This window comes from Photinus pyralis, unplaced genomic scaffold (assembly GCF_008802855.1).
Source record: "Photinus pyralis isolate 1611_PpyrPB1 unplaced genomic scaffold, Ppyr1.3 Ppyr1.4_LG9, whole genome shotgun sequence".
NCBI lineage: Eukaryota > Metazoa > Arthropoda > Insecta > Coleoptera > Lampyridae > Photinus > Photinus pyralis.
In genome coordinates, this window is record NW_022170878.1 from 12,469,096 (window position 1) to 12,488,064 (window position 18,969).

General features: G+C 37.9%; 1 protein-coding gene across 1 annotated transcript; it reads left to right on the forward strand.

Moving 5' to 3' along the window:
* Positions 1-14,570: 14,570 nt before the first annotated feature.
* LOC116180440 (uncharacterized protein K02A2.6-like) lies at positions 14,571-18,926 on the forward strand. Its single transcript, XM_031500418.1, has 2 exons — positions 14,571-14,898; positions 15,013-18,926. The coding sequence occupies exons 1-2, from the start codon at positions 14,703-14,705 to the stop codon at positions 18,771-18,773; spliced, it is 3,957 nt and encodes a 1,318-aa protein (XP_031356278.1). The 5' UTR covers positions 14,571-14,702; the 3' UTR covers positions 18,774-18,926.
* The last annotated feature ends 43 nt before the right edge of the window (positions 18,927-18,969 follow it).

Genomic DNA, 18,969 nt, shown 5'->3' on the forward strand with positions numbered 1-18,969 from the left:
GAAAACAAATAGAGATACAAAAAAAGTTATAAAAGATAAATTGTAGAGAATTTAGTTTCCTACAAAAAAAACGGGATGGCATATATGTATCTGTTGGAGTTTACGTTGTACAACTCTTCCTCTCAACATGCCTCCGCTACTCGAGTCACACAGAGGGTGTGAGGGTGTGTGTGTATGTGGTTCGTTTTTTGTGACCACGATAACTAATGGTTTCTTTTTAGCGCATTTTCACAAAAATAAAAATAAAGTGCGCTATTGTGGCCACTTTGTCCGTCCGCCCGTCCGTCCGCTCGTTTTGAGACGCTACTAGTTTGCGACGAACTTCCCCCTTAGCTCGTGCACGAACGGTATTCTAAATGAGGGAAAGCACAATTATTTCAAGTTCATTTAATTGTCGAACAATAATATAATTGTACAATTCAATTATTACACCGTAGACGGTCGGTCGGTCACTCGGGCGCCACCAAGACTTATCTGCACCCCCTAAGCCTTGGGAAAGGGGCGGTCTTGTCGGACGGGGTGGAAAGCCTCCGGGTATCCTCTAGTGGAGAACGGAATCTACCAGGGATCGGTAAGAGTTCACCACAAAATGGCGGCGGTCACTTCCGGATAATCTAAAACAAAATATGGCCAACGGCCCGGACGGTAAATTTCCTAAAGGGAATAAAGCAATAAATCAATTAGCGGTGTCTAGGGGAAAGAAAAGCGGAAAAGCAAGGAGAACAGAATATAATGAAGCTTATCGGAACGGTGGAAAAAGGTTACGGTAGTGCAAAAAAGGGAAACTCAAAACGGTAGTGAAAAGGAAAGGATAACGGCTTGACTTACGGTCGCTAAAGAGGGAAAACGGTAAAACAAAAGGGTTTCGGTGGTCGGAATGATACGGTTTCGCAAATTAAAGAAATCAAAAGGCGTACTTACATCTCGAAAGTATGAAGCAAAAAGATCCCTCCCAAATTGAGCATTTTCCTTTTAAAGGAAACCCATTTTGGTAGAAGTGGAACATGGAATTCCCAAAGCCTCGCTGCATTCGCACCGAGCGGTGTAGAAAATAATTTGGTTTTTAATTAATTGCGGCTCCTGTGGTTATCTTAAAAATCTAGGACAACTTGCAAACAACTAGAAAAATTAGAGCGCCTCTGTGGACACCTCTCTCGACAGTTTCTGACAAGGTTTACTACTGCCCATTAACATGGCACTAATTAACAGCGCTTACCTAATTAAGCGTAATCAAACCTAAGTACTGATCAATCCAATCTGTAACTAGCTCCTTTGGACTTTTTCTTCTCAAACGGCGCTATCGCTTTAACACTCTTATCGCAACATGCAGGCATACGGACGGGACTGCAAAACTTGTAAACAACTCGATTTGAACTCGTTCTATCCTTGATTTTACTTATTATGGGAATCTAAAACATCTTACAAATAATTAACGGCGCTGAAACCAAAGAATATTAATTGCCCCTCATCTTCGCCAGGACAACATCCTTCGGTGGTTACAAAAATATCGCGGTCTTCTTGCGTAACGAAGCCCAAACCAATCGTTACTACAGGGTGGTCTTTGTAAACGGCCAACTAAATGCGAGAAATTCCGGGTGCTTCGTTACAAGTTCTTTATCTTAAGAGCTATTGTTCTACTTTTTTCGCTATTTGGTGCGTTATGGTGTCGAGGCTTGCACCAAGGAAGGAATTTTTTCTGCGTTTATTGCTAAAAAAGTTATTGTAAAAAAACCAACAAACCGTTTTTTACATGTTCCATAATTTTACACTTTTGCCGCTTCCATGCGAAAATCGTTTATAATTTTGTATTGCTGTCTGTCGTCTGTCTGTTGGTCTGTCCGTCTGTTCCTTTGTCTGTCTGTCCCTCTATCTGTCCGTGTGAACGATAACTTTGTTTAGTTTTTCCGATCGCTTTTACATCCCCGTTAGTTATTAACTGAATTGCATGAAATTCAATATGGGCATAGCTTTAGCCATATAATACGCAATGCCCAAAGTTGAGTCGAATCGATTGAAAATTCACAGTGCCCTTTTCGCATCTCGATAAATAATAAATAATAAACCGAATTGCAAACTTTTTTATTTATAAAAGTATTTGAATGAAATTTGAACCATAGGCACTTGGAATAAAGAGAAATCTAACGCCACTTTCAAAATTTGGTTTTGCGCATGCGCAGTGTGAACTTTTTTATTTATCGAAGAATTTAAATGAAATTTGATACATAGGCACTTGGAATAATCGAAAATCTAACGCCACTTTCAAAATTTGGTTTTGCGCATGCGCAGTGCCAACTCTTTTATCTATGGAAGCATTTAAACGAAATTTGATACTTAGGCGCTTGGAACAAAGGAAAGTCTATAAAGGCGGCTCCACACGCAACGAAAAAACGGAAAACATGCCCCGGGGCGACGGGCCTTGAAGCGAACCTAAATTATAGGGGGTCTCCACACACTACGGAATATACGAAGGTCAGCCTTAAGGCACGCCAGTTTCGCGCAAAAATGACGTCGACAGATAACATTCTTCCTGTTGTTGGATTATTGTTAGCTGTCGAAAGTAATAAAAAAAGAGTGAAGCGAAAGTTCTGGACTAAATACTGGTTACAGAAAAGGAAATGTTACTTCCATGTAAATTTATTAAAAGACCTGAGGTTCAGTCCGACAATTATTTGCGGATGGATGAGGACATATACGTAAGGCTCTTATCATTGGTGACGTCGATCATTTACAAAAAGGACACCATAATGAGGACCGCAATTACACCTCATGAAAGATTGAGTGCCACATTACGATTTCTGGCTATAAATTCCTCTTGTTTTTGCTTTGCACCGGCCATGACTATATGAAAACTTGATGCAACGGACCTCTTTTCACACAAAACTACACCGTGTGTCAATATGACATTAAACAAAATATATATTTCATATGGAAACTCATATTTCTTCTTAAAAATTGGGTAATTTTAAATGTGCTATGGCTAGGTTTGGTGGTTGACACACGGTATACGTATAGGGTATAACGGAATCGCTTCAAGGCCTACCTCCCACCCATCCACACAATACGATCGGCCTTGGGGCGCTATAAAAGAAGAGGCAAATCGAATGAGATTTGGTATTGAAATTTCCGGCCTCCAGGCGTTAGATGCGCAGGAAAACCTCAATAGTATTCTCCATACACACATAGAGGTTTTCCTTGAGATCTTGCGCCTCGAGGCATGCCTTCGGTTTTTCCGTTGCGTGTGGAGCCGCCTTAACATTAGTTTCAAAATTTAGGTTTGTGCATGCGCAGTTCCAACTTTCTTATTTAGAAAAGCATTGAAATGAAAGTCTTATAAACTGAAATTGAAGTAGCACGTCAAAAATGGATTGCCCATGTGCAACGTTATCTTTCATATTTGTGGTCGGATTTTAAGATTTTAACAGAAGTTGCATCTTACAAATGGGAAATGAATGCAAGTGGAATTGCGCTTTATGTTAAATCGTTTACGATTACTTTTTAACTTGTTATAAATTGCGATGCTCCTTTAGATGTGAGTCTATGTAATTTTGGGAAATCGAACAAGTTCCTTACACTGTCTAAAATGGCTTAGAAAACTCTACAAAAAATTCATTACAGTTTTTTTGTGAGTTCCTTTGGTTTTGAGAAGCTTTGAATTGAAAAGTTAAACTATTTATTTTACTTTTTTAATTTGGATTTACCTCTAAAGGTAAGCATCAAAGTGAAATGTGTTAATTACATAAAAGAAGGGTCTTGATGAGATCCACAAAAAACTTCTACACTTTTTGCGTCGGGTTCAAAATAAAGGCGCTAGAGCCCTAGAGGGCATTTTCTAAATGTTATACTATGACTAAAGATAATAATTGCAGTGACTCTATTAAAAGTAGTCGGAAAGTCAAGTCAGGAGTTTATCTGACATTCATTATAAGAAGGTAGTAGATGGCGCTGTGTTTAAAGATAGAGACACACAGGATAAATATAAAACGGCACCAAATTTGAAACATATGAAAATAAATCAACAGATTTCACGTTTGGATCATTGAAATTGACATCTAATGTCAGTTCGACAGTTTAGTTCGTAATCGACACTACTAATATAACAAAATTGGTGACACATTTTATTTGTCGGCGTAATACAGACTCGTGGTTAAACCAATCACAGTGAAGGTCAAAGCTTCCCTATGTTTTCTGCCGCTACCTTCTTAAAATGAATAGAGTATAGTTATTTTTGTGGAAATGCGCTAAAAATGCATTCAAATACAGGGGGTTCTATTTAAAAGATATCGGAACATAAGCTGGTCCTTACAGTTGAATTAAATATAGAACAAACAGAATCACTAAAAGAAATCAAAGGTAACACTCTTCGTTGATACTTATCCAATAACATGGATATAAAAAAAATAACGATTTAAGTCGATATTATGATTATGATCATAACAATTCGCTATGTTGGTTATGGTATTGAAGCCTGCAAATTCGATTCCAAAAAGATGTAGATTGTGCGTGGCTGCGGGTGGTGGAAAAATGCTATTTAAGTTCCATTACAATCAAGAAGCATTATTCCAAGTATCACAATGTCGACTTAAACCGATATTTTGCTGTTATTTGCGACATTTGCAATTAACAAAATGCCAAATTAGATTACTCACTAGTAGGCGGGGGACATCCGAAAGCCCAATTTTCAAATGAGTATAACTTGTTTGAAAAGTAATTTTCTGTTCGACAATTTTGTTCCTTAACTCATCAAGTAGGTATGTGCACAACGAATTTCGTGGAATTCTCTCCATTTTCGTTGTCTGACCAAAAATTGCAAGGAATTTTTTTTAACTAATTTCATATTCGTAGCTTTCATGTTCAGCCAGACACCAAATTTCGCTGAAATTTTTTGCAAAATTGGAAAGGGCATCTTGGTGGATGACTAAGGGTAGGAAGATGTCTCCTTAGTCCTTACACACTTCATATTCGAGATATTACCACTTCAGTTTTTATTGTGTCTCGTTTAGACATTCCAACCGTCCTTTGAGGGTACCCTCCTCCCACACCTTTGACATTACCACTGGATGTGTCTCGTCCAGACGTTCCACTTGCCCTTTATGAATACTCTCTTCCGCCATTTTTGGGATTTGAGATATTCATTTCGACCTCCCAAAGGGCCCTCGCTCTTCAATATTTCCTCGCCAGTAATGTGCCATTTTCCTGACTTTTATGTAAATAACTATTTAAATATTGATCCCAAACGAAAAACTGTATAGAACCATTTGTTGATTTGTGTGGAGAATATTATGTGGATTTGCTGTTTTTTTAAAATCTTGAGACCTTTCTTGATACCTTTATTTGATAATAAAAGGCAGAAATATTGTTGCAACGCAATTTTCATTATAATCTGGTAGATAGTTTCATGGCATTTAAAAAAAAATGATTTCCGGTTACGAGTTACATTGTTCAATCCATCAATCGAATTTTTAGCGCATTTTTTAAAAATTAAAAAAAAATGTGCGATTGTCCGTCCGTTCGGGCCCACTTCTACCGTTTTCTACTTCTAGGGGAATGGTCCTAGAGTTCTGGAATGTTTGCAGTAGGTAGCCTATACGTTGAAGGTGTGCCAGACGGCCATCAAATTTCGCTGTCTAACGAATCCCACGAATTATCTCCTGAGGTGGTGTTTTGAAAGTAAAACGTGCATAGCTTTTACATACGACAACCAATTTGTTTCAAATTTTGCATACGCATGCCTTTAGTGGTGCTAAGTTAATCTTTAGGGAATGGGGGGGGGAGGTAAACACATGTTCTACCCCTCATGGTATTCTAATGAAATCGAAATAAATTGGTTTGTATAAACTATAACTTTCCCGTGCGACTCTTTTTCGAGATCAGTGAGTGACGGGTCCTGGGGGCGGGGGGGACAGCAGTTGAAAGCCTCTTCCAGGGATTTGGAGCTTATTGATTGATGCACTTATTCGTAGCTAAAAATCGTTTGGACGATAGTAAATATGTATAAAAGTCGAAGACAGAAACTTCTCCATTAAAACTTGAAGGCCACCTTCAAAAACTTTTGTTAGAGTTGGAATCACTCTTTGTCTATTCTTTACATTTTGTGTTTGATGATAACTGCGGCTTCGTCCGCAAATTTTGTTGTTGAAAAGTGTTAATTAAGGTACCCTTTATTTGAAACTTTTTTTCGATAGCTCTCTTTGTGACTGAAATATTTGAACTTTTTAAAAATTGCGATTATTATTTTTTTACAATTATTTTATTTTGTAGTGTACTTAACCCCCAGGTTATACGCTAACTTCACACTACAAGAACATGGAAATAAAGTCAACACGGCAACGTTTAAAAATGTCCACCCGAATGACTATTCTCTCCAAAACTAAACAAGATCCCGCTTAAATTTGAAAAGTGGCACGTGATTAAACATCTAAGGCAGGGCCCCCTTACGTTAGTTCTAAACAACGCTATGACCTGAAGCACAATAGGGAAGGAACGTAGAATAAAACACTGAAATTGTGAAATGTTTGTTTAATAATGATCGCAGTTATTATGATTGTAAAAGCTCGGAAATTTAAGTCAAAATAAATTACATTGCAAAAATAAACTTTGAAAATGGTAGTTCACCGAATACAAATAAAATAGGCTGGGGGAAAAAGAACTTACCAATAAAAAAACCAGCCGTCAAATACCAAATTGTGTTGTAAAATTAATTGTTTGTAATGATGTGAATGGTTAACATAAAATTATAACATCACAAAAAATAGCATGTAGACTTCGAGAGGTAACATATAGATTAAAAACAAGTTTTGGGAATTATGGGTCAAGTAAGCAGGTACCAAGATTCTAAGAAAGGGTGAAATACACAGGATGTGACTCATCTTTAGTGCAATAAAGTCCTTTTGTTAAAGCAAGATGGAAAGTTACATGGCTTTGTAGGCAAATTTAACAAAAAAACAAGATAAGTGGAAATTGCGAATCGTAACTCATTTATCGCACATAGATTCTAAACTGAAGAGCTTTGATTAGCGTAATTCCGCTCCGGTAAGATAGGTAACCCGACCCTGGTTTCGAGGTTTCGAACCTACAGTTGAATGTCGAAGACAATCACGGAATTAGGTGCGTATTGATTGATGTACTTATTCGTAGCTAAAAATCGTTTATGTATAAAAGTCGATGACAGAAACTTCTCCATTAAAAGTTGAAGGCCACCTTCGAAAACTTTTGTTAAAGTTAGAATCAACTCTTTGTCTATACCTTACATTTTGTGTATGTTGATAACTGGTTGAATCAATACCACTCTAAGTAACGTATGAATACAAACAAAAAATTTATATAAAACTTGGAAGTAGTTTAGAAATAATTATCCATTTTATGTAGTCTCACAAGTACACTAGTGTTCCGAGATGGACAATAATATTTTGCTGAGTTTCATCAAATTGTGCGCGATCAACTTCCTTTTAGTGGAATTAAATGCAAATGACTTGAGCGATCTCGAAGTAGTTGAAAGCCTTTTCCAGGGATCTCGGTTTGTGCAGGTTATCACGGATGGTAGCGAATTTTGCAATCACAGTTTGTTCCAAAAGGAGTTATCAATTCCGCATACTGTGATAAATGATAAGAGGTTAAGCAAGCAGTCATTTTTGGCCGATAGTGACGATTTTGTGGTGTGCGGAGATGGGCTATTAACTGGAACAAACGTCATAATTCGTGTTCGAGATTTTCGCCAAAAAGGGTTGGGAGATATTCATTTGTTAGCAATTGTGAAGGACGTAAATGTAAAGATGGCGAATCTTCGCTTTCTGGAATTGGGTATATACCACGTAATTACACTGCATTATGACAGAGAGAACAAAACATTGTACACCTTTGACTGGTACGACCCTGTGAATAAATGCGGAACCGAAGTGAACGTCCTTCAGTCACACGATTGCAGTGGACCTCAACTTCCAAGTTTCCGTAGCAGGCCTCCAAACTTGCATGGTTGCCCAATAACGATGCTTCATCGACACTTTTCAGCTTTACATGGCCCCTATTACCCGTATATGCACTTTATATTTGAATTATTCGCAGAGTGTCGCAATGGACGATTTGAAATCACGAAGAGGACTGATAGGCCATATCACAAAGATCATAAAGTGGCCTCGGCAATAATGTTCATACTTGGATGGACCGACCATCCTGACCGATACGGCTCAAGTAAGACAATATTAAGTCTTGATAATCTTTGGGTGGTTCCAAAAGCTCGTGTAATTCCTGCAATTCATGTGATATTCGTGACATTCCAAACGATTGTGTGGTAGGTATCTGATTTTAGCAACTTTTATCGCTACAACTTTATGTTGAAGCATCTTGTATAACCAGATTTAAAACATTGACGTTATGGTTATAGGCATCATAGATGTCGCTTAGGTTTTGTATTGTAAAATGTTCGTTCGTTGATGTTAGCCAAAATGGCTGTATTGTAACTTATATTTTATGTTAAGTGTATCGGACTAAACAAGCATTAAACTTTTATACTTGATAAATACTCTGTTCCAATAGGTTATGGGCCCAGGGTTTGAGAAAAGTAAAAAGTTGAATAAATGCTGAGAGTAGTCACAAGTGCAATTTGAAGAACACGTGTAGATCCAATTTTTTTTTTGGCGTAGTTAAAAGGGAGTCCAAGCGTTAAAATGCCTAGCGATAACCTGCAACAACGTACTAACGAAGCTGGCGTAACAGCAATGACAACAACAATTCACCTGCCGAATACAGTTCCAGCCACGTTTGACAAATTAACAGGTCGTAAAAATTTCAACGAGTGGAAATTTACATTAAGGTACCACTTAGAGGATCGTGATTTATTTGAACTTTGTCTAGGCACTGTTGATGATCATGTCAAAGACAAACGAGCAAGATCTGCAATAGTTAGTAGTGTAGAGAGTCACATAATTAAAGATATTCAACATTGTGAAAAAGCTAAGGACATGTGGGAACGGCTCAACAAATTATATTCCGACACTAATCCTAACCGTTTTATTTCATTGAATCAAGAAATGTTTGCAACAAGATTTGAAAATTGCAAAGACATGGCAGAATACTTAGAGAAAATGAAGACAATTGGTAGTAAAATGAGGGCAATTTTACCTGCTTATCCAGATCAAGCGGTTGCGGCCAATATACTCACCAATTTGCCTGAATACTTTCGTCCTTTGACAATGGCACTAGAAAACAGCGTTATGGAATTAACAACGGACCTGGTATGTGAAAAACTGCAAGCTGAATATGTGAAGATGACACCACCATCGCAAAATGCTTTAATTATGAAAACGAGGGGTAATACGACAACCAAAGGCTATACTTTTAAAGGGAAATGCAATTATTGTAAAGCATTCGGGCATAAGGCAAAATTTTGTCCAAACAAAGGGGCAACGGGAGCGAAGCAGACCAATGCAAGTACACAAGGAAGTAAAAGAGGCTCATCTGGAAGTGCATCAACCATTAAAGTAAGGGAGGCATGGATAGCTTCATCTTCATCGAGTACTGAACGCGGAACGAGCAGTGAACCTTGGATCATCGACTCCGGTGCCGATATGCACATGACATCCCATCAAGAGTGGTTGCATAATTACCAAGAAGAACCCAAGTGTCCAGTAAAAACTGGCGGCGCTACAATTGCGAGTGTAGGCAAAGGTTCTGTTTTAGTTAACATTTCAAGAGATAACTGCATGGTTGAATTAACAATCAACAATGTTCTGTATGTACCCGAACTAACCACAAATCTGATTTCAGTAAAATACCTGGCTAGAAATAAAGGTATAATTACGATCTTCGATGCTCATGAATGTAAAATGGTACAAAAGGCAACAGGAAAAATTGTCGCCACAGGTACAGCTCATGGAGACAACTTATATTTTTTAGATACCGTCAAATTAAACGCATTAGCAGTATCGTCCGTTAATCCGATTATGCTCTGGCATCGACGGCTTGCACATTTAAGTTGTGGCGGACTTGATCGTTTACGCAACATGGTACAAGGTTTAGAATACTCAGGAACAATGGAAGCGTGTGTTTCATGTATTAAGGGTAAACAACATCGATTGCCTTTTCCACAGAAGAAAGTACATCGGGCAACAGAGGTGCTTGAACTACTGCATTCCGATCTGTGCGGGCCAATGAACGTTCCTTCGATAGGAGGTGCGCGGTATGTACTTACTCTTATTGACGATTACACGCGAATGACATTTGTATCGTTTCTAAAAACTAAAAATGAAGTGTTTACTAAACTTTCAGAATTTCGTACATACATTGAAAATCAAACCGGTAAACGAATAAAAGCTATACGTTCGGATCGTGGCGGTGAGTACGTTAACAAACAATTAGAGACATTTTTTAGTGAAACAGGAATCCATCATCAATTAACAATTGCTCACACCCCTGAGCAGAATGGAGTAGCCGAACGCTGCAATCGTACACTAATCGAAAAGGCACGGGCTATGTTAACGGAAGCAAACCTCGACAAATCATATTGGGCGGAAGCTGTTTGTACCGCAAATTATTGTAAAAACCGTAGTCCAACAATTGCTGTTTCACACATGACACCATTTAAAGCGTGGACGGGCGAAAAGCCTGATTTAAGTCATATGCGAACATTTGGATGTCGTGCATTTACGCACATACCCAAAGCAAATCGTTCTAAACTTGACGATAAATCTGAAGAAAAGATTTTTGTTGGCTATAGTGTAACCAGTAAAGGGTATCGGCTGATAGATCCTGTCACACACAAAGTTACTGAAGCTCGAGATGTAATCTTCATAGAAAATTTCAAAAACGAAGTTGAAAATGAAATAATTCCCGTAAAGATGGGCAATTCTACATTTTACGAAGATGATACAACTTGCACGAGTACCACTAGTAGGATAGTACAGCCCGAAGTTCACGAAGTTGAAAAGGAAACCGAATCTGAAGTACGAGTAGAAGCTGAAGCGTCAATTCCGGAAACGTCACGAAGGACAATCCGTCAAATTCGTCTACCTTCTCGTTACGATGATTGTGAAGTCGAAATTCCCAAAATGCACCGATGCCAAGTTGCTATAAGTAATACTGAGGAAGAATTTTTAGATGCTCCTCTCAACCTACAAGAAGCATTGAGTAGACCTGATGCTGACAAATGGAAAGGGGCAATTGAAGAAGAATTGCAAGCTCATGAACGAAATCGTACTTGGACAGTTACCGAATTACCAGAAAATCGAATTCCAATTAAGTCAAAGTGGATTTTTAAGCTGAAATGTAATTCCGATGGAACTCTTAATCGTTATAAGGCTCGACTTGTTGCCAAAGGATATTCGCAAAAGGAGGGACTAGATTACACTGAAACATTTTCACCTGTTGTTCGTTATGAAACTTTACGTATTTTGTTAGCAATAGCGACATTATACAATTGGGACATTCATCACCTGGATGCAGTTGTTGCTTTTCTACAAGGAACAATTGAAGAGGAAATTTATATGACAATTCCTGAAGGTTTGGAAGTCTCCAATGAAAGGGGAAGTGAAAGTAAACTCGTTTGTCGACTTCAAAAAGCTGTAAATGGATTAAAACAATCAGGACGTGCGTGGTATAAAAAGTTAGACAATGAACTTAAAGAAATTGGTTTCAATTGTTCAACTTTTGATTGTTGTGTTTATTACAGATTTTCAAATTCCAAAATTGTTGTAATAGCAGTTTATGTTGACGATTTCATATTGTTATCAAATTCTATAAAACTAATAGATTTGACTAAACAACAATTGATGCAAATGTTTGAAATGAAATATCTTGGTAAAATGCAATATTGTTTAGGCATTGAAATTCAACGTGATAGAGATAAAGGTGTTACATTGTTAAAACAATCTAATTATGTTGAAACTATTTTAAGAAAATTTAACATGCATGATTGTAAACCTGTTTGTATCCCTAATGATGTTAATAACAAAATTTGCAAAGTTTCAGAAATTAACAAGCGAAAAGAAGCTGAAATTTCTGTCTACCAGAGTGCTGTTGGCAAATTACTGTATGCTACGAGGGCTACTAGACCAGACCTGGCATACGTCATAGGCGTTTTATGCCAATATTGCTCAAATTCCGGTCCAAACCACTGGACAGCCGTAAAGCGTGTTATGAGGTATCTGCGTGGCACCACAGGAGCAACATTGAAGTATTCATCCTCTGGAAACCCGCAAATTATTGGATACTGTGATTCAAACTTTGCTGGATGCCCTGACGATAGGAAATCCACAACGGGATTCACATTTTTACTTGCTGGTGGCGCAGTTACATGGCAAAGCAAAAAGCAACCAACTGTAGCGTGCTCTACAACCGAAGCGGAATATATGGCGCTGGCCCAGGCAACGAAAGAAGCCATATGGTTACGAAGGCTTCTACGAGAATTGCAACTCCCAAACTGTGACGACCCCATCAAAATTTATTGTGATAATAAAGGTGCTATTGACTTGAGTAAGAATAGTGTGTTTCACGCCAGAACCAAACACATTGACATTCAACACCATTTTACCCGTGAAGCAGTTGCCCAAAAGGAAATCGAAATTCACAAAATCAACACAGAAGAAATGGTCGCTGATATATTAACAAAATCACTACCGAGAGAAAAACACAACTGGTGTTCACGAGGGTTAGGACTTCAAATTTAAATTATGTTAATTTATATTTTGTAATGTTTTAAATCAGGGGAAGTGTTGAAGCATCTTGTATAACCAGATTTAAAACATTGACGTTATGGTTATAGGCATCATAGATGTCGCTTAGGTTTTGTATTGTAAAATGTTCGTTCGTTGATGTTAGCCAAAATGGCTGTATTGTAACTTATATTTTATGTTAAGTGTATCGGACTAAACAAGCATTAAACTTTTATACTTGATAAATACTCTGTTCCAATACTTTAGTCTGGTGGTTTGTACTGTCGTCGAATAGAGGTAATTGCAATTTGAAAAGTTTGGCCACTGTCTTTTCTACTGTCAGTTCTGTTACGATACTTGGCTCTGTGGCTAACGTGCCTCGAGGCTTCACCTTGCGTTGCGTTTTATTAGCCTACCTCATTTACATAGGTAATACATATTAATTGCGGATTTACATCGAACCTGATTAACATACTGACACATCCTCAGTATGAGCATCAAATCAAAAACTTGAAGGAACTGTCTGATTCTCAACTCCCAATACAGGTACAATATAGTTACGCAGCGAGAAAATTTAAACATAACGACACTGCAATGCCACTTTATCAAAAGCTACGAAGTTCTATTGTTATTTGTAACGGCACAAGAGAAGTAATACGTGGGTTGCATCAGATACACAATTATTCTAATGCGTCTGCAGTAATGACTTTCGGGTAAAATTTAATACAAAACTCGTCAGTAAAATGACATTACCTGACTCGGGAATTAAAGTATTCGGCCCCTTCAATATGTCCTCGCCAGTAATGTATCATTTTCCGGCCTTTTATGTAAATAACTATTACCCAAAATCGTCCTGAAACCTTCATTTTCATGCATACTTTCTGTCAGGAAATTTTAGTTTCCGTGACAGAGGCAGAGCAGACTACGTTTCTTGCCGCTTGTCATTTTACTGGCCGCATCTGTCACTTTACCGGCCGCACCGTCACTTTACCGGCCGCATTTGTAACAATGTCTATAATGACTCCTGTCATCACTGATAGATTGACATTAATGAATGATCACAGAAGTCATTATAGACATTTGGAAATGTCAAAAATGCGGCCGGTAAAGTGACAGTGCGGCCGGTAAAGTGACATGTGCGGCCAGAAAAGTGATAAGCGGCAGGAAACGTAGTCTGCTCTGCCTCTGTCATGGAAACTAAAATTTCCTGACAGAAATTAGGCATGAAAATGAAGCTTTCAGGACGATTTTGGGTAAATAACTATTTTCCAAAATAGGGCACGTGATTGTAGTAGGTACGTATGTGTGCTTAAAATTAAGTTCACTTGTATTGGTTTGTGTAATGGTGTACAAATCTTCAATTAATAAAGGCGTTACTGCTGTTTGATTTACTCATTTCTATCTCAAAAATACCCAATTTTCAATTTATATACCAAAGGCAATGCGTGTCTGCTCAAAAACAAAAAAAAACGACCATAATAGAACACCAAAATTGACAAAAGAGCAAGAACATCAAGAACGTTTCGAGATTCACTGAATATCAACAAGACACGAAGAATCGCATACGATTTTCAGTAGGGAATTTTTTGCCATCCGGCTCGTATTCGGAAACCAGACTTTTAATCCGGCTCACATTTCAATAGCACTGATCCTTGAACTCGTAGAAATAGATTGGTGATGGTTTGACATCACTACCTCTTTTCGGTGTCGAGTTAGACGAAGAACAGACGGACATACGGACAAAACCACATAAAAAATTCCCCTAAAACAGCAAATTAGCAACAAGAGTAACCGACAGCAATCACCACGAACCAGTGCCAAACGGCGTCATTGTTACGGAATTAGTATTAGACGTGGCTGTAGCCACAATTGACGATACATTAGTTAGCGCTAGTTGACTAATGACCTTCACATACAATTGTGATGACATGTAAGCAAGCCGTCACTTACAATATACTTACTTAAGTAAATCCTGTGTCATCCTTATTTATAATTGTCGCCCTATAATTAACATGGTGTCAGAAGTGTCTTTGTCTTAAGTTGTAGTCGTTAAACGTCGTCATGCCAAATCAAGTAGTCGAAACTGCTACCGTCGCTGCTACCACTCCTAGAAACAAGGTAGCTGGATCTACATGTTCCATCCAACATCTTAACATCGCCAGCAAGAATCTGTCTTATGAATGGAAGAGGTGGTTCACCCAATTCAAGATATATTTGAGAGCGACAAGTCTTGAACGGGAAGAGAATGGTCGCAAGGTGGCTTTATTGTTGCACCACATGGGCCCCGAAGCATTAGAAATCTTCAATAGTTTCGATGTCAACATCGATAGTGTAACCTATGACAACTTAATCAGTAAATTCGAGAAACACTTCACTCCAAAAACAAACATTTCCATCGAGAGGCACAAATTTTTCACGAGACGTCAACTTGAGGGTGAGTCGTTAGAAGAGTTCGTTACAGCATTATCAAACTTAAGTCTAACGTGTGATTTTACGGAGCTGCGCGAAAGTCTAGTTAAAGACATCTTTACTTGTGGTCTTAACTCCGGATTCGCAGAAGTTAAACAGAAAATTATATCTGAAGGTGCAATCACACTCGACAAGGCTGTTGAATTGGCTAAGACGTACACATTGTCCAAAATCGAAGCCGCTAGCTGTAGTGTCGTAGGAGCAGTTCATTACAACACAAGTCACAATGAAATGGGTCAGCGCAGGTGGAAAAATCGTGCACACCAAAGGTCAACGAGTCCATCCACTAGACGAACGACACCATCCATTAGACGAACAACGTCTCCCAGTCCGGTAAGCCGAGATCGAAAGAATATCTGTCAAAGGTGTGGTCAGCATCATCGATTCAGGTGCCCAGCAGATGGGGTAAAGTGTAGCTATTGTTTTAAAATTGGTCATTATGCTAAAATGTGTCTTAGAAATAAGAATGTCAAGTCGCTAACTGTAGATACAGGTGATGAATTATTTATAGGGTCAATTTCGTATGTGTGTTCTGTTAAAAAGTCGCAATGGGAAGTACCTGTGTCTATTAATGGTACTATTCTATTATGTCAATTAGACACAGGGGCAGAAACAAACGTCATGAGTTTGACAGACTTTAGTCGCCTTAATTTAAAAAAAGGCTTAATTAATGTAAGTCATAATAGCGTTAGAACCGTAAGTGGAGAAAGGCTTGAATTAGCAGGCGAAGTCGATTTAACTTGTCATATTCAGAGTAGTGATCACATAATTAAATTTCATGTCATAAAAGTCGGATGTAAACCTATTCTTGGATTACAAACATGTATCGATCTCAAACTTCTTAAAAGAGTGAACCAAGTAACTTTTAACAAATATGAAGTCCAGTCCACTCAGTCTATAATTACTCAGTATAATGAAGTCTTCAAAGGTCTAGGTCTAATAAAAAGTCAGTGTCGTCTACAAATAAACAAGAATGTGACACCTATAAGGGAACCGTTGCGTAAAATACCATTTAAACTATACGAGTCTCTGAAAACGGAATTAATCAGAATGCAAGAATTAGATGTCATCAGTCCCGTTTCGGAACCAACCCAATGGGTTAACAGTATCGTCCTCACATCTAAGAAAAATGGCAGCATTCGTGTGTGCCTAGATCCGCGCAACTTAAACAAAGCAATCCTTCGTGCGCACTATCCCTTCCCAAGCATCGATGTCATTAGATCTCAGTTAAACGGATCTAATTATTTCTCAACCCTAGACGCTAATTGGGGGTTCTGGACCATTGCTTTGGATGAGGAGTCTTCAAAATTATGTACGTTCATCACACCATTCGGTAGATTTCGTTTTAAACGTCTTCCATTTGGAATTTCAGCAGCGCCAGAGATTTTTCACTCTACAATGACTGAATTGTTCGCCGACATCCCTAACACAGTAGTCTACTTTGATGATCTGCTAATTCACGCACCAACTAAAGAAAAACATCATGAGATATTGGAGCAGGTGCTTAAGCGCGCTAAGGAAATAAATTTAAAATTTAATTTAAATAAGTCTCAGTTTTGTCTTAATAAAGTCACGTACATGGGTCATGTGTTCTCAAAGGAAGGCATGACACCAGATCCGAATAAAATTAAAGCTATTGTAGACATGAGTCAACCAAAAAATTCACAAGAACTACAAAGATTCTTGGGAATGCTTACATATTTGTCAGCATACATCAAAAATTTTTCTGAAGAAACACAGCAGTTGAGAATTCTTCTAAAAAAGAATGTAATATGGAATTGGGACACAAATCATACAGCTACATTTAACAAATTAAAAACCTTAATTACAAAAGCCCCAGTTCTAACTTACTTTGACCAGACTAAAGAATTAATTTTGTCATGTGACGCTTCACAAAGTGCAGTAGGAGCCGTTATACTACATGGATCAAATCCAATTGCCTACTCGTCAGCCTGTCTTACCGAAGCTCAAACTAATTATGCTCAAATTGAAAAGGAGCTGCTAGCGATTGTTCACGGTTGTCTAAAGTTCCACCAATTTATCTTTGGTCACAAAATCACGGTCCATACGGATCATAAACCATTAGTGCCTTTATTCATAAAAGCATTACACAAAGTGCCACAAAGACTACAAAGGTTTATGCTCAAAATTCAGTGCTATGATCTCAATGTCATGTACAAACCTGGTAAAGAAATGTATATTTCGGACACATTATCCAGATCGCCTTTGTCAGACTCCATTGTAGATTTACAAGAAGATATCACGTTACACATAAATATGCTCAAGTCATGTTTAGAAGTGTCACCTGAAACATTAGAGTCCTTTCGAAAGGAAACTCAAAATGACGAGGAATTGCAAACCATCGTAAAACTTTGTCAAACAGGTTGGCCCCTAGCCAAGAGTAATCTTCCCCCAGAGACTAAACCATATTACAAATTTCAAGAGGAAATTAATGTACTTGATGGGCTAGTGTTCAAAGGAAATAACTTAGTGGTTCCAAAAGCTCTTAGGTCAAAAATGCTAACTAAAATTCATACGGGTCATTTTGGTGTACGTAAATGCCTTGATTATGCTAAGAATGCATTATTCTGGCCTAATATGTCAAATGACGTGCGAAATATTGTAACGACATGTGTAGCGTGTCAGGAATACAGTAATAACAACTCAAAGGAACCTTTATTGCCACACGAAATTAAAGCAATACCATGGAACAAAGTAGGTGTTGACTTCATGGAATTAAAGGGAAATAAATATCTTATTTGTATAGATTATTTCTCTAAATTTATTGAATTATCAGTACTTAGGAATGGCACAAACGCAAAAATAGTCATCAATGAGCTGAAATCCATATTTAGTCGACAAGGAATACCTGTCACACTAATTTCAGACAATGGACCTCCTTTTAACGCCGTAGAATTTGCCAATTTTATCAAAGAGTGGGACATTCAACACATCACGACAAGCCCGTATCACTCACAGTCCAACGGTCAAGTCGAACGAGCAATCGGAACTATCAAGAGAATGCTAATGAAAACTATCGAGTCTAATGGAGATCCCTATCTAACATTATTACAGTATAGGAATACACCAAACGACAGCAAGAACAGTCCTGCTCAACTCCTGATGTCTCGCCGTCTTAGATGTTCCGTGCCAGTTCATGCAGATTTGCTTCTACCGAAACCAATAGATGTAAATCGTTATGAAAATTGGGTCGAAGATAGAAACAAGAGGATGAAAGACGTTTACAATCGAGGAGCAACCAAACTACCAGAATTAATGACTGAAGACGATGTATTGTTTAAGAAGATTCCATCAGATAAGAAATGGATACAAGGAAAAATAACGCAGGTTGGTCCTGAGCCAAAAAGCTACATCATTCAATCTAGGGATGGGATGCATTATAGACGAAATAGGGTTCACATAAAGAAATTTTACAAATCCAATTGTAATCCAGAATATGGTAAATCGAATAACACACATTTAGATCTTAATACCGATTATAATATAGATAATAATTGCAATGATTGTAATAATTACTGTATTTATAGTAATTTTGATAATGTTAATAATGAACCTGCTAATGACAATGGTTCGACTCCGAACCTTAATGTAACTACTCGCTCAGGTAGACAAATTAAGGTACCTAATAAATTAGACTTGTAACTTCCAAAGGGAGATGTTACGGAATTAGTATTAGACGTGGCTGTAGCCACAATTGACGATACATTAGTTAGCGCTAGTTGACTAATGACCTTCACATACAATTGTCATGACATGTAAGCAAGCCGTCACTTACAATATACTTACTTAAGTAAATCCTGTGTCATCCTTATTTATAATTGTCGCCCTATAATTAACA

What these genes read in the sequence shown, in the direction of transcription:
- LOC116180440 (XM_031500418.1), top strand. Translation starts at nt 14,703, where the DNA reads ATGCCAAATCAAGTAGTCGAAACTGCTACCGTCGCTGCTACCACTCCT. An exon ending in GGAAGAGAATGGTCGCAAGG is followed by an intron (nt 14,899 to 15,012) that starts TGGCTTTATTGT and finishes TCGAGAAACACT; the next exon opens with TCACTCCAAAAACAAACATT.